At 45.3% G+C, this 21,543-nt stretch overlaps 1 protein-coding gene across 1 annotated transcript in view; it reads left to right on the plus strand.

Moving 5' to 3' along the window:
- LOC137616492 (beta-1,4-mannosyl-glycoprotein 4-beta-N-acetylglucosaminyltransferase-like) overlaps window positions 1-21,543 on the plus strand; it is a 52,223-nt gene that overhangs the window by 14,797 nt on the left and 15,883 nt on the right. Inside the window, exon 2 of the mRNA XM_068346304.1 lies at window positions 2,929-3,005. Coding sequence (XP_068202405.1) covers window positions 2,949-3,005 — 57 coding nt within the window. The 5' untranslated portion in view covers window positions 2,929-2,948. The remainder of the gene's footprint in view (window positions 1-2,928; window positions 3,006-21,543) is intronic.

Consider the following 21,543-nt stretch of genomic DNA (forward strand, 5'->3'; position numbering starts at 1 on the left):
GTTCCAAATGGGCGCCTCAGGATGAGATCCCTGCAATGGCGGCTCAAGTCCTGGTGGAATCAAGGTCACGATTCCCCGGACCTTTTGGTCCCTGTGGGTCCTGCGGAACGGACGGACCTTCAGTGGTGGGTGACAGACGAAAACCTCCGAAAGGGAGTGGCTCTTCTCGTCCTCCCCCCGGATTTGATGCTGTTCTCGGACGCCTCAAAAGAAGGGTGGGGGGCCCACGTTCTGAACCACAGGACATCAGGCCTATGGTCAGAATCAGAAAAGTGCCTCCACATAAACCTGCTAGAGATGAAGGCCGTATATCTGGCACTTCAACAGTTCCAACAGACCCTGGCGGGTCACTCAGTGGTGGTGATGAGCGACAACACCACGGTAGTGGCTTACATCAACAAGCAGGGAGGTACCTCTTCACAACAGCTATCCCATCTTGCAGTAGAGATACTGAGATGGACAGAAGTCCACTCTATTCCACTATCGGCTCGCTTCATTCCGGGCAAAGGGAATGTGCTCGCCGACAGTCTGAGCAGGGCATCCCAGATAGTGAGTACCGAGTGGTCTTTGGATCCTCTAGTAGCGGACAAAGTCCTGACTTTGTGGGGTTCCCCGACGGTGGATCTGTTCGCGACAGCCTTGAATTTCAAGCTTCCGCTATACTGCTCCCCAGTCCCGGATCCCAAGGCACTCTGGCAAAATGCCTTCCAACAACGGTGGGACAACATCAACGTTTACGCTTTTCCTCCATTCTGTCTGATGAGAAGGGTGCTCAACAAGACCGGAATATCGGTCAACCAGTCAATGACCTTAGTAGCTCCGCTATGGCATCAAGCAGAGTGGTTCCCGGACCTTCTGCAGCTCCTGACGGAACTCCCGAGAGAACTCCCTCCTCGACACGAGCTACTCAAGCAACCACACACCAACATCTTCCACAAAGCCATAGCATCGCTGCGGCTTCACGCCTGGAGACTATCCATCATCTCACAGAGAGAGGCTTTTCGCAACAAGTTGCGGAAAGGATGTCTTGACACCTGCGAAAATCATCCGCAGGAGTCTACCAGGCGAAGTAGAGAGTCTTCTGTGGTTGGTGTCGTGGAAGGGGTATCTCGCCTCTCGATGCCACTATTCCAGCAATAGCGGAGTTTCTCATGTATTTGCAGGAAGAAATGCGCCTTTCAGTCTCGGCAGTGAAAGGCTATCGCTCAGCATTAAGTCTTGCCTTCAGGCTAAAAGGAATGGACATTTCCTCCTCGCTGGAACTTTCTCTACTCATACGAAGTTATGAACTTACCTGCCCTCAGTCGGAAGTTGAGACCTCCTCCATGGAACGTGGTTCGAGTCCTCAGGTCTCTTAAGAGACCTCCGTTCAAACCATTATGCCAGGCTTCTGATCGCCACCTAACTTGGAAGACGGTGTTCCTACTTGCTTTGGCCTCGGCCAAGCGAGTCAGCGAACTTCATGGTCTCTCGTATGACATCGCCCATTCAAGGGGATGGAGGGAGGTAACGTTCAGGTTCGTCCCTGAGTTTGTTGCTAAGACTCAAAATCCAGGAGTGCTGGATCCCCGGTTCGACTCTTTCCGGATTTTGAGTCTCTGTTCTGTAACAGATGACCCAGACCATCCCCTACTGTGCCCAGTAAGGAGTCTGAGGCTCTATCTTAGAGAACAGCTGCAGTTTGTCCTCGAGTGCAAGCATTGTTTGTGAGCACAGGAAGGACGAAGAGGAGGGTCACTAAGAATACTATCTCAGCATGGATTCGCAGGGTCATCCACCATTCCCTGAATCCAGACCTTCCTCTGTCACGTCGCCCTAGAGCACATGATGTCAGGGGCATCGCTACGTCCCTGGCATTTAAGAGAAACTACTCAGTGACGCAGGAGGCTCGATACGTTCTCTATCGGCCCTGTGGTGGCTGCACAACAGCTGGTTTAAACCTCAGGTTCCTTAATGGACAAGTAGCAGAAGGTTGAGGGCATTGTTACCCGGTTTTAGTCTGCATGAATGAAAAGGTATGCCTGGCCCTTATTTTTTTCTTCATCCTCCCCTCTCTTGGGGAAAGCAGCATCCTGGGTTCTCTGTACAGCTGACCTCAAACCACTGCAGGTAAACCATGCTTCATTGTGTTCCTAGTATTAAGATAATACTGTTGCGTCCCCCATACCCTTACGAGGTGGTATTGGGAACGTCCTAAACTAGAATTCCCTCTAAAGGACTCTAGGTCAACTTCCTAGGACGAGTCACACTTCATTCTTTCACACACAAGCTTACGTAGGCCGCAGTCCTTGCAGAGCAAGGTACTTGCGAGGTGCAGGGACTCCTTATCTTGAGTTCTACACACTCAGATACTGAGTCCCTGGGTAAAAGCCAAAAGCCAGTAACGGCTGGGACTTACCACCCTTCCTAAGGGTTAAGTCACCCTATTTAAATAGCGTGGTTTGTATTTCGGTTACGGAACAAATGACAAATTCTTAGATAATTTGTATTTTTCCTAACCATACAAACCTTAGCTGTTTAATCAAACTTGCCCGCCAGCCCTGTCCCCCGTGAAGTCCTACCTCTAAGCAAAGTGAACTAGTTCACCGGTGTGTGAGGGGGGAGGGTTAGCTAGCTACCCCTCCCCTACCCCCTCGCTAACTAGCGAGGGGGTAGTAAACCCTCATTAAAATTCTAATGGCTCGTCATTTCAGCTACGCCGAAAGTAATACCCTGTTTAAATAGCTAAGGTTTGTATGGTTAGGAAAAATACAAATTATCTACGAATTTGTCATACTACATTTTGCATGGCCAAGCAATAGCTTGTTGGGAGCTTTTTGTATATAAAAATCTTGCGTAGGCTATGACACATAGGTACAAATACACTTGATATACCTTTATAAAAATTTAAAACTATCCTTTAAACAAATCCATCCTTATCTCTTTCAGTTCGTTAGACCCATGGAAAAATGGTTCGACTTAGGATACGGTATCGATGCGTAGCATTGGCCATCATTGTATCACAGGTAAGTACAGTATAATTTTTTATATGATGAATACTGTAATGAGGATTGATAAGAACTAAGCAAAACTTAACTTATAAGTTTTGAATGATGATGATAAGTATTATACAGACTCATATATTAACAGTAAACCTCACAACAACAGACACAGTTACTACGGCCTTTGGATATTACGGACAAAAATTAGATAAGTAGAGTAGCGTTCGGTTGGCAAAGGTCACCGTAAGAAGTATTGTACAGTCGCCCCCACACTTCGCGAGGGTTAGGCAACAGAGACCGGCACGAAAAACACGATTTCAGTTATGTTTGGTGCCCTAGGGTGGGATAACTCCTAACCTAACCTAACATTTTATAGCAGTGTCTTACCGAACAATTATACAGCTGTAGGTTCCCTACGAATGGCGGACAATAGATTCAAAACTACCGCGGTGGCGCCGCCATCGCTGATGTAGGTGACGTCATCTCCCTCCACTCAAGGGAGCTACAGGTACAACTGTCCAGGTAACATCAATTCGTTCTCTGCCGGCTTCTGGGGAACATTGGTGGTCGGTGCAGACTTTTTTCTTCATTTGTTGGGAAGTATTATCTCTCCAATATCGGTGAAGTATTCAACTCCGTGTTTGTAGAATTGAAACTGAATTTCTTTTCTGCAATTTTGTGGTCTTACATCATGTCGGACTCTAGTCCTTCAGTAGTTAGGTTTTGCGCCGGAGGGTACAAAACTAGGTTAGTTAAATTAATTTATGATTCGCGCACTAAGTGCATTAAGTGTAGGGGTTGTGAGTGCTCTAGAGAATCTACTTGTGATGAATGCAAGGATTGGAGTGAACAACAGTGGAAAGTTTTTGTTTCTCACTCGGGGAAGATAATTAAGGATAGGAAGAGGAAGGCGGCTCTCAGAGCTGAAAGTAAAACTAGTTTAGCTTCTTCGGCTTCTTCTATCGAAGCTCCTGCTCCTATTCTTTCTTCTCCTCTTATTATGTCTCCGATCTTAAGTCCTCCTACTCCTGCTCCTGTAACTCCTTTGCCAACTTCCTGTGAAGTTTCTCCTGACACCATTGCCAGCCTCGAGTCTAAATTTGAGAAGAAATTTTATGTATTAGCTAATACGTTGATGCAGTTAGGTTTATCTGTAAAGTCTTTCATAGGAAAGACTTCTAGTAAAGTGAAAAGTGTCAGTGCAGTGCAATCTGAGGGGGTGGCTGTTTGTCCCAATAGTTCTCCTAGACGAAGGTCACTGTCCCGCTCTCCCGCCTCGGGGAGAAGACATACCGGAGGTCCAAGGGAGACTGTCGGGGTTTGCCCACAGACAGTCGCTTCCTCCGTCGATCCTGTGGTGCGACAGCAGGATTCGACTAAGCACCATTGGAAAGGTGTGTTGTTCGGTAATCAGTTATCGACAGAGTCGAGTGATTCGTTGCCGGTTAGACGTCGTAACTGGCGTGATTCTTCAGTGTCACGTCCGTTGAAGAGACGTTCGACTGAAGAGGTGCTATCTCCGCCCCCTGTGAAAAGGAACAGAGAAGTAGATATCTCTCGCCCGTCGTGTAGCATAGCTACATGGACTTCGCCTCGTATTCTTACGACAGCGACAGCTGCCTTCGACTCAGTTGTGGAGCGACCAATTCTGAGTTCGTCGAGATCTTCGACTCATCAAGCTGTCGAAACTTTAACTTCGACTTCGCATGTGACAGATAATTCGACTGGCGCGAGACCTCCGGTGCTGATCGTGTCGAAATCCACGACCCCAGTTGCTTCGACTTCAACTCAAGAAGACGAGAATCTAATTCCGTTACGTCGACACTTGCAAGAGCTGATGAACTGGATGAAAGAAAACAAACAATGTACGAAGAATAATGAGTCGAATCAAGAACCGTCTCTGTCGCCTATCTCTTCGCATGTCGAGGAGAACTTAAAAGCGGACTCTATCCCTCTCTTGTGTTATTCAAAGCTTTTACGCTACCTTCTCGACATGTACCCTGATTACTTCGTAGCAGCCGCTCCCAGGTCGCCTGCTTCCATCGTCCTGATGAGAAGGAAGAATTTCAATCCTCTTCTCCCAAAGCTCGTTCTTTCCAAGGCTGCTAAACATTCGCTTCGTGATATAGAAGATTGGTTGAAGGTCAAGAGCGAACTCGGGAAAGCAACTTTCGCCTATCCTCCGTCGAAGCTTATTAAGAAGAGGTATAGGTTCTACGTAACCAGGAGTTTCTGCCTCCTCCCACGGGGACATCTCTGTCTTGGTGGATGCAACTAGAAGGTCCGCGTTTGCAGCAGCTAAAATATTCTTTACATCGCCCGAGTTGGACCATTTGGTAAAGAATATTTTCAAGATTTTAAAAATTATGAGTTTCTTGGACTGGACGATCAGAGCCCTCACTACGAAAATAGAGGATTGCTCTACTCTTCAGGAAGACCTGGCATCGGACTGGCTTGGGGTTTCGGGACTCTCAAGAAAAGACAGCTCTGGTGTTCTTTTGTTTCGAAAGGAGTCGCTTCGCCTCAGAAGTCTTCACTTTTGTTTTCTCCTCTCGACAAGGATCATCTTTCCCGAAGAAATAGTGGCCAAGATTCTGTCCGCACTGGAAAAGAAGTCTACTAATGACTTGCTTGCCCAGTCTTCTAAGCTGGTTAAACACTCGACTGTGACGACTATCGCCTTGGAATCACCCTTGCAGAAGGAACCCTTTCGAAGGGGTAGGTCTAGACCGTTCGTCAGGCCTCGATCGAATTTACGACACCTAACCAAGTCCTCGACCAAACCCGACATGAAATCATCCAAGTGATTTTTTAACCCGAGAAATAGAGATTCTCGTGCAGAAGGCTGTCATAGAGGAGATAAGCGACAGACCATCCCCGGAGCTTTACAACCGTCTGTTCGTAGTCCCCAAGTCATCAGGGGGCTGGAGGCCTGTACTGGATGTAAGCGCACTGAATTTGTTCGTCCAGAAGGCCAAATTCAATTTGGAAATGACTCTTTCAGTGTTGGGATCCCTTCGTCAAGGGGACTGGATGGTATCCCTGGATATGCAGGACGCATACTTCTACATTCTAATTCACCAGGACTCCAGGAAATACCTTCGGTTTATGTTCATGGGCAAGACCTACCAGTTTCGAGCTCTTTGCTTCGGCCTCTCGACAGCACCGCAAGTATTTATGCAAGCGTTGACTCTTCTGGGAAAGTGGTTATACCTGGTCAGGTTAAGCTGATCCTTCGATTTGTTCAAGGGAAAATGAACTTGTTAGCAGATGGACTAAGTTGCCTTCTTCAAGTACTGCTGTTAGAATGGATATGTGGCGTGCAGGACCATATTGGCGTGCACGACCAACTTGGTGCGCACGAACAACTAGGCGCACGCAATCAGTTGAAGTGCGCGAACAACTCTTATGACAGTTTTTGGAACTCTCGTTGCGCGAAGTGTTCATGAGTGCACAAGAGTTTTACTCTTATGACAGAGTTTTCGAGCTCTCGTCCCGTGAATTGTTCACGCGCGCCCATCGTCATCAAGAGTTTTACTCTGATGACAGAGGGATGCCTGCTGCCTAAGGGTTTATGAATCTCTACAGGTAACTATGACACAGTTTCTTTGGGTCCTGGTCACGTAACACGATTCCTGAAAATTCCGTCAGGAATCAGCGACAGAGTTCCTGCGTGTTCTCGACACAACATTCCTTAAGGTATTCACAAATAGATTCTGAACCCCCAGGTTCTCATCCAAATCTCTCGGTTTCCGCGATCCAGAGGTTTCTGAAAACTCTATGGTCGACCTCCCCCCCTCTACGGGATGGGTCTTCCATAGGTGTGACTTGTTGCGTCACTCTACACTCCCAGCTGATTACTATATCAGCAAGTCTGGTTTCTGCCAGCACCGATCCTTTCGTTTTCGAACGAACCACCGTCATCTTTCCTCCACCTTTCCACTTCGAGTGGTTTGATTAGCAGACGGAAATGAGCGAGGAATAAAAATTTCTTTACATTCTAGTTCATTTCCCTGGCAGGCCTTGCCTGATTTAGACGGTAGTTTTTCTCACTAGCGAGAAAGCGTTCGATGGCAACAAGCGGTCGATGGCAATTATGTCTGGCATTCTTGAAGCAAACTCCCACATACGAGACTTCACCCTTTTCGGAAGACTCGTTCCTGAGAAGTTTTTGCAGAACTTCAATGGGTGTTGTTTAAACTTCATGAAGGCCGTAGGCCATCCTAGAGCATGCGCTCTAGCCAAGACAAAATCGCGAGGTTATTGTCTTAAACTCGGTTCTACCGTTTGATGGAGGCAGCCTCCCTTGTCATTGTACCCTGAGTATAACGACTTGCTTTTTACACGATAGGCTTCCGAGACCTTTTATTCTATCCTTACAGGGTTATTGTTTCGTACAATAAGTCCCGAAAGAACGTTGTTAGCTGACGTTAAAAAAACGATAGCAACAGCGTGGGCAACTTTTCATTACGTTTACGAACGTTTCAAACTCCGCCCACAGGTAACCAGACATCCGTTTCTGTGTAATGAACACTGACTAGCCCCTCACATAAAGAGGAGGGGTAGACCAAAGGTGAAATGATCGCCTCTATAACTGTATATTTTGTTTGAGAGCATGTTCGCTCTCATTCAAGAAAGTATTACAGTTAGTCAACGATCTAAATTCTTTTGGCAATAATGTTGCGATTCGTCGCACATACATTATTCGTGCAACTTTTCTAATCAGTGGCCACAAAAATTTGTTCTCAAAAACCTGACAGACTTGATAGGCCAGGAAGAAGAAGAACGACTCTTATGTCCCGTGCGGGCATTAAGATATTACCTCCGCAGAACAGAGTTTTCTGAGAGAGTTAATTGTAGAAGCACATTCTCAAGCTAACGACGCAGTGTTTCCTTTACTGAGAGTGAAAGCACATGAAGTTCGAGCGGTAGCGACTTCTCTCGCTTTTTGACACAACTTGTCGCTATCCGCTATCCTGCAAAGTACCTTTTGGAGGTCTAAATGTGTTTGCAATGCATTATTTGAAAGAAATCGAAACAGTGTTTGAAGATTGTAAGTTTCTTGTTCCGCGTTCGGTAGCTGGCATGGTGTTGGGAGGAACGACATGGGGGTTGCTCCCTCTGTTAGCCTATGTTTCGCCTTGTACCAAGGTTGGCGAGTTAAAGGGAAGTCTGGGGGTACAATGTACCTGGAGTACTCACCAATCATTTTAGTGTTAGTTTTGGTGGGTAAAGGTTTTTATTTTGGTGTAGGTGACAGTTTTTTCATGTTGGTTATTTCTGGTCTTAGCCCAGGGCAAGGGCGATATTTTCTTGTATCTTCGTTGAGTCAGCGGTAAACACCATGACTACGAGGATCTTCCACTCCATGTAGAGGCACCCATTGGTCATATTCCAAGCCTTCTACTATGTAAGATGAGCACCGACCAGAGGCAGTATTCTCCTGCAGTAGCTCTCTTACAAGGTAAGGTACAACAGGCTCTAACAGTGCTTTTGGGTATACTTTATTTTCAAGAATCGTATGCGATTGTTGAAGTAAAACTTACATCCACAGCCCCCCATCCTTGCAATGGGTAATCAGCTGTATAATTGTTTGGTAAGACACTGCAATAAAAATGAATTTTTATTATGAAATGAAATTTTATTGCATACTTACCGAACAATTATTAATCAAAGCCCTCCCTCCTCCCCACTGGTGGATGGCTGGGCAGAACGAATTGATGTTACCTGGACAGTTGAACCTGTGGCTCCCTTGAGTGGAGGGAGGTGACGTCACCTACATCAGCGATGGCGGCGCCACCGTGGTAGTTTTGAATCTATTGTCTGCCATTCGTAGGGAACCTACTGCTGTATAATTGTTCGGTAACTATGCAATAAAATTTCATTTTATAATAAAAATCCATATTCACTGCCCATTGCCTACACTCAGATAATTAACACCAAGTATTGCCTAATATTGTTTTGTTCTGTCATTAAATACGAACCCTTTCACTCTTTATTAGGGAATATACTTTCGACGAAACTGGAAGACTAACCATGAGACTTTTAGCGTTTGTCTCGCTGTAAACGAGTGTAGGGAGTGGCCTTCCTCCCAGTGGGAGAGGTTTAGCAGGCGGCACAAGAAGAAGTCAAAAAGAGATTCTTCTCCTTCAGGGTCATTATCAAAGTTGAAGAAACCTCGACTTTCTTTCTCCCATCGATCTCTTCTCAAAGCTCCCTCTTGCTCGGTCTCCCAGGGGATCGATCGAGTAGGAACATTGATCCTTTAATCCTAGAACAATCCTTATGTTCGAAGGACTTTGCTGCTTCCTTGACTTTCTTTCTCCCATTGATCTCTTCTCGAAGCTCCCTCCTGCTTGGTCTCCCAGGGGATCGATCGAGTAGGAACATTGATCCTTTAATCCTAGAACAATCCTTATGTTTGAAGGACTTTGCTGCTTCCCCTATCAAAACGGGGCTGCCCTTATCCACAGGGGAGTTCTTCTATGTTGATGACCTTGTACAGATTTGGCCTTCCCTTGGTATCGCTGGTCTTCTATTGAAGGAAGGCCTGTTCGAGTTGATGCAGTTGGGAGGAGAGAGGAAGTGCAAACTGACTTCCTCAGTGGTGGACGTTGATCTTTTTTGGAAGGGCTCCAAAGGTTTTGTACTGGAGGAGTTCCTTACTTCCGTGTCCGGAGCAGTCTTTCCATCCCTGACTTCTCCAACTTTGCCTGCTATGGTTCCTACCACCGACGACAGTGCTTCCCCATTGTTGTGAGTTTGGTCTGCCTTTGGGGGGGGTTGTAAAGTCTGCAGCATGTTCCTGATCCTCTTGAGTGTCACCTTTCCCGTCTGGGGGTTAGGTCCTCCCCCAGAGTGGTCTCCGCCGCATGAGACTTTGTGAAGGCGGCCGGTTTCATCCTTGTCTTTTTCTAGCCCCTCAGAGCAAGGCTTGTTAACCAATGTTGCTCGCCCCAAGCAAGTTCAATGCACTCCTGCTTTGCCTTGCCCTGTTCCTGCTTTGTAGTTCAGGAATTCTCGTTGATGCCCCAAGAGAGTCCACACTATCGCGCCGTTTTTGTCAGAGCACAAGGCCCGCCTCGCCACGCACCAGCGCTTGCACCCTCTTTTCACACCACCAACAGGAAGATTGTCCAGAACATCCGCCGCAATCCAGAGAGATCTTTTTCAAGATCCTGCAGTGGTTCAACGAGTAACCCAACCCCAACGTGCCACCACCCTTCACAGAGAAAGCAGTGTCCTTCGTGTCTTCGGTTTCCAGCGTGCAATCCAGTTCTTGTGCGCCATCAACTTTCAGAACATGACCAGTTTCTAGCTTGTGAGTATGCTTCAGCACCTGACTACTCGCTGACTCAGCACTACGCTTATTGGGATTCTTCACGGTTCCGGCTTCCTGAACACGATCACACCTCATAGCGTGATCGCCCAACTGCTTGTGTCCATGATGCTTCCCCTCTAGGTCTTCTTTTTTAGCTCCAGATCCAATTCCTGTTAGTGATTACACTTCCTCCTGTGAGCATCCAGTAGCACGCAGCGAGGTAGCTGTTTGCGACCACCCAGCTGTTCGCAACCACCCAGCAGAGTGAAAACACCCAGCAATATGCGACCTCCCAACAGCGACCCTCATGTTGAAGCATTGTGACTGGCAAGAGGGCTCTCAACCTTGGAGAAACTGCTCCCCCAGTTTGAATCTAAATTTCTCGCTCTTCTCTCTCTTCTTTTTCTTCCTCTGAATATTACTTTGACCTTCTCCTAATTTTATAAACTTACTTTTGTGTTGTTGTCCCAACTCTATGAGTAAAATTTCCCTTATTATATATATGTATGTGTATATATATATATATATATATATATATATATATATATATATATATATATACAGTAGGGTCCCAAATTATGCGAGAATTTGGTCGATGAAAGGCCTCGTGTAATTGGAAATTCGTATATTTCGAAACACATCATGGCGGCAAACAGCAACCTACCCGTCAATTTTTTTTCACTCCATTTCTAGCTTTCTAGCTATATATATACTGTATATACACTGTGTGTGTGTATGTATGTGTGTATGTATGTATGTATATATTATATATATATATAAAACATATATATATATATATATATATATATATATACTGTATATATATATATATATATATATATATATATATATATATATATATACTGTAGCTTTTATCTTAACAATACTGTAAGAAATCCTTCTTATAGATTTTTTTATAAAATACTGTACAAAATTTCTTTTATGGATAAATAAAACAATAAAAAGTTGTTAAAGTTTTGATAATTTTCTATGACTGTAGTATTTACTACTGTACTATGCATAGCTTACTGTTTTCAGTATTTTCCGAATGATGTAGAATTATTTCCTATAGATACAAAAAACAAAAAAAGGTTTTCAAGGTTTGATACAGTATCTAGCAATAGTTAAAAATTACAGTATAGTACTGTATATCCATGATGACACTCCCACACGTAAACACGGCCAGTAGGCGCAAGTGTGCACTAGGCTGCTGTACGATAATCACGCTTTTTTTGCCTTGAGCGGTCATTTCACTAATGATAATTTTTCAAAGTTAATATAATTTCTTTATGCTTATAATTCGTAATTATAGTTAAAAGTAGGGATATTAATTAAATGGTTGAGTAAAAAAAACAATTAATACTACTATTATTTAATTTCAAATGGCTACATAATACTGAATATTCTAATGGGTTCTTTTTATCTTCAATCGTAAATCTTACGCCTGGATAAGCAACAAAAGGAAAGGGATAGGTCTCTCTCTCTCTCTCTCTCTCTCTCTCTCTCTCTCTCTCTCTCTCTCTCTCTCTCTCTCTCATATCGTTTCCTGTATAGTTTTCAAATATGTTCGTCATACATTTGTACATTATTTATCCACTTTATTCTCTCTCTCTCTCTCTCTCTCTCTCTCTCTCTCTCTCTCTCTCTCTCTCTCTCTCTCTCTCTCTCTCTCTCGGCGTTTCCTTTCCCTTTATAGTTTTGTGAAATTTCGTTGTCCAGTCATTCGGTAATGAGAAGTCATTTTCGCTTTCGGCATCGAAAGAAAACTTTGTTTCTTCAATATACTCATCACTGGAGGATTCAGAACTAGTGCTCTCATTATCAAACAGGTTATCATTATCAAATTCCTCAACAAGAATATCATTTATTTCATCTAAAGAAATAACCTTCCTCTTTAGACCTTTCATTACAAAAGGAACAACAAATAACCACTTATGCATGAACGCCCGAGCGCACTGATAGGAAACCACAGTTTTGTAACATCAAGCTACCTTCAGAAAAATAGTTGCCAGACATCATATAAGTTTCTATTCACAGTCCCCATATGCTGAGAGTGTTGCCAAGTGGTGATCCTATACTTACTATACGAGTAAAGTAACATCACGAGACTGACGGCTTGTAACAGGCAATTAAAGTCATGAACGGAGTATACAGTTGAAGGCGGTACCGAGTAGATCGTGGTGAACGGTTTATCACGTGGGTGACGCTTAACAGGTTAAAAAAACATTTTATATAGTTCGGTATTTTCTCTATCCATCCTCTCCCAGAAAACCTTCAAATGTGAATTATCGGAATGTGTGCAGATCTTGACAGTGCGATAACTAGTTAGCGACTGAGAATAAAAAAAATAAAAAGCCCGATTGACGATGCTGATGAAGAGGATATCGAATACCGATTTTTCCCTAATTGATTTTTTCTACGTTCTGTCTAATCCAATGTACAGTACATTCTTATGTAAAGGGCGAACCCCAACATTTCTTGATGCTGCTACACTTTAATTATAGATATTTTACCACCTATTTATAATCTTTATTTATACAGTAATAACATCTTTAGTAAAAGCTCTTCAATATCACTTTCAGGAGTAAATGCGTTTATGATCGACGATGAAACGTAAAAAAAACGTTTTCCTTTTAAGAAGGCGTTTTTTTAGGAAAAAAAAACAACACGAAACAAAATTGCTCATATTTCATATATTTTGATTTTCTAAGGATAAATAAAACAACATTAATTATAACATTATTATTACATAGTACCTAGTAAGATATCTTTTGCCGCAAAAGTTAACCTATAGACAGATGTTAAAATTGGTTAGCGAGTTCGTTATGATCGGTGATGGAACGTACTAAACAAAGTAATGGGTTTGGTTGTGGTGACATGTTTAGCAGTAGCATGATATAAAATAGTCTTTATTTAATTTAATTTTTGGTTTCAAAAGTACTATATAAAAGAATTTCAAACAATTAAGATGAAACGGAGCACAACGCACTACTACTGGATGATAGCGGTAGTCTTGCACACAAGCAACAAAGGTGTTCCCATGACGATGCTGTTCTGTTGATTTTTTTTTTGGAAACTTTTCAATATTTCAAATGGCACTGTTTATTTTTGATGGTTTTTGATTTAAAGTTTAATGAATAAGGATTTTTCACCATAATCACAACGTAAGTATAAAAATTAATTAGTACAAATATGGAATATTATACATATAGGTGTTGGACAGTTAGGCTAGCCTAGCGACAAGTTCACACAACAGATGGGCAAACCTTAACATTTTTCATCCAAAACTAGTCTTAAAATGTTTGAACAGAAATCTTTCTCTCACATTCTCCCCCCCCCCTTCTCAGACATCGGGGAAACATCACCCCCCCCCCCCAATACAATTAAGAAAACAATAGATTTCCTACGCTTCGCGGTGCTTGACTCGCGGATTTAGAATGCTCCTCGCAGATACAGGAAATTTAATTTTTAAAAACTATCGATCGCGTAATTGAGGAATCGCGTAATTAGAACACGTGTAATTCGGGACCCTACTGTATATATATATATATATATATATATATATATATATGTATATATATATATATATAACATATATATATATATATATATATATATATATATATATAATTATCTATTTTTCAATATTAAACTTACCCGATGATCATATAGCTGTCAGCTCTGCTGCCCGACAGAAAAAACCTACGGGCGGAATACGCCAGCGATCGCTATACAGGTGGGGGTGTACATCAACAGCGCCATCTGTCAAGTAGGTACTCAAGTACTCGATGTCAACAAAGAACCAATTTTCCCTCTGTCGTGCCACTGGCAAGACCTACTAAATCGTTACGATAGAGAGAGAGTGTATCACGGTTTCACTTTGCAGTAAGAGTAAACCGATTCTAGCGTTTCGTTCATTCTTTCTTAGCTTAAATGGTTTAAATTCTAAATAAAGGAACTTTTTATTTGGGAAACCTTTCAGTTTTTTCCTTTAGCAAATAACATGTTTTAACGATATATAATTGGGCTCTTCTCTCAGGTGCTAAATCAAGAGAGAAGAGAGAGAGAGAGATAGAGACGGAGGGAGAGAGAGGAGAATAAACGTTTCGTTCAAGCGGGTAACGTTGTTCTCGTTTTTTACTCTTCTCCCTAGTCGCTGTAGGGGAAGAAGGTAAAACGTTTCTAGGGTTTTATTCTTGTTCCCAGGCTTAATGCGGTGAGAGATTGTAAACGTAGTTTATTTGATCTAGTGTTTAGTCTCTTTTTCCAGCCACTGAATTCTTTATCTTTATTTATGTTTTTCTGTTGCATTGTAAAACTGTTTTCGCAATTACTACCTTTTAATGAAGGATAGGATTGCGTGTTTCAGGTAGAAATCAGTTAAAGTTTCGATTTCAGTGAAATAAGTGCAAACAGAAAATCAAAAGTGATAAAGTGATATGCGCAAAGTGTTACAGTGTTGCGTCCGAGGGTTCGTCTGTTCGTGCCAGTTGTTCACCTAGTCCGGGACCTCTTACAAGCTCCCAGGCCCAGGGGAGAAGTAATGTCGAACGACTTATGGGTTCCACAGGCCTTGATCGACGAACAGACGTTTTTCCCTCCGTGGTTTCGGGCGTATCTACACACGTTAGCCGACGTGAGATCGCCCCACCCACACAAAGACGAGAGAGCCCATTTATTCCTCGTCTGCGGAAGAGGTTTCTCGTAAGAAACCATGGACCAAATCTTGCAGCTTTTAAGGCAAGTCGGTCCCTTCCGCGCAAGTCCAACGGCCTAGGTGTAGCCACTGGGTCAGTTCGGACTCGCTGCAGTCATCCGACGACTGCACACCTCCCAAGAGAGGCAAGGTGGTACCGCAACAGGCAGTAACTCCGTCTGTTGCCACCCAGCTGTTTTAGACCCTCAGTCACAACGGACAGTAGCTCCGTCTGTTGCCGTTTTTTGTAGACCCTAAGTGGTCTTTACTGCAGTCTATGCAGACTCAGTTAGCTGCGGTTATGCAGGAGTTTCATGCAGAGAAGGTTGACACTGCTCTCGTTAGCCTACAACCTGCCACGGTTGTGCGCCCAGCTCACGCTGAGGCTGCCTGCTCCCACACTCCGGCTGCGGAGAGCTCCACCTCCGATGCGCAATCGACCCTGCCAGACGCATGTTAACGTTAGCCGACGTGCGGCTCCCTCCGTTAACATGCGTGAGCTACCGCATCAGCAGTGGGAAGGTGGAGTCAAGCTGCCGTGTTTTGACGCGATGCGTTAGTTTCCGCAACCCACGGCAGTCCCCACCACGCACCACCACTCCGCTTTGGTTGTTGCCTGCTCCCACACTCCGTCTGCGGAGAAGGTTGACGATGCACCCGTTTGCCTACAACCTGCCACGGTTGTGCGCCCAGCATGGCTGCCTGCTCCCACACTCTTGTTGTGAGAGCTCCTCCACCCATGCGCAGTCGACCCTGCCAGACGCATGCTGACTCCCACAGACACACGGAGCACTCCGTTGCCGTGCGTGAGCTACCACAAGCTGCCGTGTTTTGACACGGTGTGTCAGCCGCCGCAACCCACTGTGGTTACTGCCACTCGCCCGCAGCAGACTAGTCAGTCAGGAGTTGAGGCTTCCCCACACAGCTTTGGTTGTTGCCAGCTCACAGACTGTCAAGCAGTTACATGACGTTGCCTTCTGGTCTTCTATTAATGCACCAGTGCTGTTTGTCCTCACGCACCTGTTGTGGTTGACAGTTCAGTTTTTGACAGTTCACAGACTGTCAAGCAGTTACATAACGTTGCCTTCTGGTCTGCTGCTTTTGCACCAGTGAGACCCTCACTGAGATAACCTAGCTTTTCTCGGACATGGTTCCTGTAGATGAGAAAGTGCTGTTCTCCCTCCTTCTGATATTCCTTTGAAGACTCTGTCATTTGGAGAGGAGCCTTAAGCTGCTTAGCCTCCTATGGACTTTAATTAAAGCATAACAAGGCTTCCAGGGATGGTAAATGGTTCCGCTTCAGTCGCTAACCCCGTCTGTTGCCACACCTGCTCCCATAGACCCTAATGGGCTTTGTTGCAGACATGCAGTCCAAGCTTGTGTCCTTGATAGAGGATTTTTTACGGAGAAGAACCTTCTAGCCAACAACCTTCCTACCGGTTGGTTGTACGCCCTGTTGACGCTGAGGTATCCTACTCACGTCCGCCAGTTGAGATGGTTCCTCCACCGGTGCGACCCAGTGTGGGTTGCCAGTCGTACGTTGACGTTAAGCGACTCTCGGAGGTGGTTGTGGACGTTCAGTGTGTCACTAGGAAGACGTTCAACAACCAGCAGAGGTGACTTGTTGTGACGCAGTGCGGCCACCTCAGCAACCCTGTAGGGGGTTGACTGCACAACCCAGACAGTCTAGACAGTTTCGGGTTGACGCTGTACTTCCTCGCGTCCCCATGGTTGACAGTTCACAGACTGTGCAGCAGTACCATGATCTTGTGTCCGGCTCCGTCACGCATCCACCAGTGCGACCGGATTCAGCGAGTCAGACGTCGCCCACTCCGTTGCCGTTTCCTCATCAGTTTCGGATGAGGAACCCTCTGATGAGGACATTGCTGAACAAGACGATCAACCCCCAGCCCTGCTATCCATCCAGAAGATGCTGAAGAAGGAACACTGCCCTGTCAGGCTGTGGATGAGTCTGGTTAGGACACTGTCATCTGTGGTTCAATTTGTGTCACTTGGAAGACTACACCTCCGTCCTCTTCTGTATCATCTAGCTTTTCACTGGAAAAGGACAAGACGCTAGAAGCGGTCTCGATCCCGGTTTCCGGAAAGATAAAGTCTGGTCTGACTTGGTGAAAGGACTTTATCAACCTTTGAAAGGGTCTTCCCCTGACTGTTCAGACTCCCAACCACGTTCTCTTCTCGGACGCATCGGACGTAGGCTGGGGTGCGACATTAGGCGGTAGGGAATGCTCGGGATTATGGAACTCGAGTCAAAGGACAATGCATTTCAACTGCAAGAAGCTTCTGGCAGTACGTCTGGCCTGGAAAAGCTTCAGGTCTCTCCTTCAGGGCAAAGTGGTGGAGGTGAACACGGTCAACACCCTGCTTTGACGTACATCTCCAAGCAAGGAGGGACCTACTCTCTGACATGGTACGAGTTCGCAAGAGACCTTCTCTCCTGTTCAACAGGTCTAGACTTTTCACTAGTAACGAGGTTCATCCAAGGCAACTTGAATGTCATAGCAGATTGTCTCAGTAGGAAGGGACAAATAATTCCAACATATTGGACCCTCCACAAGGATGTATGCAAGAGACTTTGAGCCACCTGGGGCCAGCCAACCATAGATCTCTTCGCAACCTCGATGACCAAGAGGCTCCCAATACTTTGCTCACCTATCCCGGACCCAGCAGTAGTTCATATAGATGCCTTTCTACTAGATTGGTCACATCTAGATCTATATGCATTCCCTCCGTTCTAGATTGTCAACAAGGTACTGCAGAAGTTCGCCTCTCACGAAGGGACAAAGTTGACGCTAGTTGCTTCCCTCTGGCCCGCGAGAGAATAACTCAACGAGGTACTTCGATGGCTAGTAGACGTTCCCAGAACACTTCCCCTAAGGGTGGACCTGCTACGTCTGCCACGCGTAAAGAAGGTACTCCAAGGCCTCCACGCTCTTCGTCTAACTGCCTTCAGAATATCGAAAGACTCTCGAGAACTAGAGGTTTTTCGAAGGAGGCAACCAGAGCGATTGCTAGAGCAAGGAGAACATCCACCCTTAGAGTCTACCAATCGAAGTGGGAAATCTTCCGAAACTGGTGCAAGTCAGTATCCGTATCCTCGACCAGTACCTCTGTAACTCAAATAGCTGACTTCCTCTTATATCTGAGGAAAGAACGATCTCTTTCAGCTCCCACTATCAAGGGTTACAGAAGCATGTTGGCATCAGTCTTCCGTCACAGAGGCTTAGATCTTTCCAACAATAAAGATCTACAGGACCTCCTTAAGTCTTTTGAGACCACGAAGGAGCGTCGTTTGGTTACACCTGGTTGGAATTTAGACGTGGTTCTAAGATTCCTTATGTCAGACAGGTTCGAACCACTTCAATCAGCCTCCCTGAAAGATCTCACCTTTAAGACTCTTTTCCTGATATGCTTAACCACAGCTAAAAGAGTCAGTGAGATTCATGCCTTCAGCAAGAACATCGGATTCTCATCCGAAACGGCTACATGTTCTACAACTTGGTTTTCTAGCCAAACACGAGCTGCCTTCTCGGCCTTGACCAATATCGTTCGATATTCCAAACTTATCGTATGGTTGGAAATGAACTAGAAAGAGTATTATGTCCTGTAAGAGCTCTTAAGTTCTATTTTAAAAACCTTTACGAGGCCCGTCTGAAGCTTTATGGTGTTCAGTTAAGAATCCATCTTTGCCTATATCAGAGAATTCTTTATCCTATTTTATCAGACTGTTAATACGAGAAGCTCATTCCCTTCTGAATGAGGAAGACCAAGCTTGGCTGAAGGTAAGGACACACGAAGTTAGAGCTGTCACAACTTCCGTGGCCTTTAAACAAAATAGATCTCTGCAAAGTATATTCGACGCAACCTATTGGAAAAGCAAATCAGTGTTCGCGTCTTTTATCTTAAGAATGTCCAGTCTCTTTACGAGAACTGCTACACTCTGGGACCATTCGTAGCAACGAGTGCAGTAGTGGTGGGGGCTCCACCACTACAATTCCCTAATTCCAGAACCTTTTTAATCTTTCTCTTGAAATATTTTTGGGTTGTCCGGAAAGCTAAGAAGCCTTTCGCATCCTACTTGATTTGGCGGGTGGTCAAAATCATTTCTTGAGAAGCGCCTAGATTAGAGGTTTTGATGAGGACCTTTAGTATGGGTTGCAACCCTTCATACTTCAGCTCCTAGGAGTCGCTCAGCATCCTATGAGGATCGCGAGGCTCAGTAAGGAAGACGTACTTAAAAAGGCAGAGTAATTGTTCAAGTCGTCTTCCTTACCAGGTACTTATTTATTTTATGCTTGTTATTTTGAATAACTGCTAAAATGAAATACGGAATACTTAGCTCATAATAATGTCAACATGTAATGCTGGTCTCTACCCACCCCCCTGGGTGTGAATCAGCTATATGATCATCGGGTAAGTTTAATATTGAAAAATGTTATTTTCCTTAGTAAAATAAATTTTTGAATATACTTACCCGATGATCATAAATTAAAGGACCCACCCTTCCTCCCCAATAGAGACCCAGTGGACAGAGGAGAAAATTGGTTCTTTGTTGACATCGAGTACTTGAGTACCTACTTGACAGATGGCGCTGTTGATGTACACCCCCACCTGTATAGCGATCGCTGGCGTATTCCGCCCGTAGGTTTTTTCTGTCGGGCAGCAGAGCTGACAGCTATATGATCATCGGGTAAGTATATTCAAAAATTTATTTTACTAAGGAAAATAACATTTTATTATTTTTTTTTTTATTGGTGTGGATGTTTCTACATCCGAAATTGCTGCTGGCGTGGATGTTTCCACATCTGTTATTGCTGCCTGCTTCGATAAATGGCAGGAGGTATCAGGGTAGGGAGGTATTTGCATTCTAAGCCATATGTGAGAGTATTGGATGATCTCAGCCATTCCGAAGATGGTTTGGACCTCTTTGGCGGAATTATTCTCAAGGGTTTGGTCTTCGGAATCCAGGGGATCCAATGCTTGGGGTAGGACTCTCGGCTTCTGGCCGGAAGCCCATCATTACAGATATAAGAAGGATAATTCCGTAATTTACTGGTGTCAGTCCTAACAGGTGGGTTCAGACCGTTGCAGCTGCTTCGCTAGACCTTTCGACATATCGTTCGCAATCTCCGACACCTGCCAGACCTTCTTGTCTTCCATCTCCGTTCCTGGACGCAGATGCGCAGTGGGCGCCACTCCACCCTGTTTTCCAACGGGCACCGGTCCCTTCGGGGCAAAGGGCTTATCTCACAATGTGAGTAAGTCCCTTTAGTGCCAGGTTTTTACCTGTGCAACCTCGTTCTCCTGCGCGCTCGTGCGCAGTTCTGCTAAATCAAAAGTCCCAACCGTGGATGTCGGCAAGCTCAGACACTCTTCCATCCTTGGAAAGAGCTTGTTTGAGCCCAAGGACGTGAGATGGACAGCTGAGAGGTAGAGGAAATCGAATCACGATTCGCCCCTCCAATAGGCGCTTACATCCAGACCCTACAAGCCTTCAGCGCCTCAACAACAACAGCCTCGTCAGCCTAGGACATCGGAACCGGCTCCGGCGGCAAAGACAAAGGTGTCTAAACAGCAGCCCCCTCCTGTCAGGGACAAGAAGGACAGGAAGTCCTCCTGGGGAGGCAATAATCCTAGAGGGAGCGGCAAACGCTAGGATTGGCAACCCCCCTGCCCCCCAGTGGGGGGGATGCCTAAAGTTGCGCGTTCAGGTGGCAGCAACTCGGGGCCGATTCCTGCATGATCTCCGTGATCAGCCAAGGATATCGCGTCCCGTTCATAACATCTCTACCTCCCCTGGCAGCGAATCCAGTGTCGCTGAGCTCCTATGCCATGGGATCGGCAAAGGGGCTAGCCCTTCGGGCAGAATTCGAGACCATGCTCTAGAAAGATGCTCTCCATAAGGTCGTCGACGGCTCCCCCAGCTTCTTCAGTCGACTCTTTCTTGTAAAGAAGGCATCTGAAGGCTGGAGACCCGTCATCAGCTGAACAAGTTTGTCGAACAAACTTCGTTCAGCGTGGAACAGCAGAGTCGTTCAGACTTGCAGTGAGACCACAAGTCTTCAGGTGCACACTGCATCTGAAGGACGGGTACTTCCAGATCCCAATCCATCCGTCTTCCAGGAAGTTCTTGAAATTCAGCCTAGACAATAAGGTCTAACAGTTCAAGGTGCTGTGTTTGATCTCTCCACAGCACCGCAGGTGTTCACCAGAATGTTCACCCTGATATCTTCGTGGCCACACAGGATCGGCATCTGTCCCCTTCGCTATCTGGATGACTGGCTGACCCCGGCAGTCTCGGAATCGACCCTTCTTCGACACCGAGGCAAGCCTCTGGAACTTTGCCAAGATCTAGGGATCATGGTAAATCTCGAGAAGTCTTCTCTGCTTCCATCCCAACAACTGGGATATTTAGGCATGATATTAGACACCAATCTCCACAAAGCCTTCCCATCAGTCGACAGGATAGCAATGCTGAGGAGAGTCGCAGAACCTTTCCTCAGACGAGGAGAGCTTCCAACCCA

Source organism: Palaemon carinicauda, chromosome 22, assembly GCF_036898095.1.
Source record: "Palaemon carinicauda isolate YSFRI2023 chromosome 22, ASM3689809v2, whole genome shotgun sequence".
Classification (NCBI taxonomy): Eukaryota; Metazoa; Arthropoda; class Malacostraca; order Decapoda; family Palaemonidae; genus Palaemon; species Palaemon carinicauda.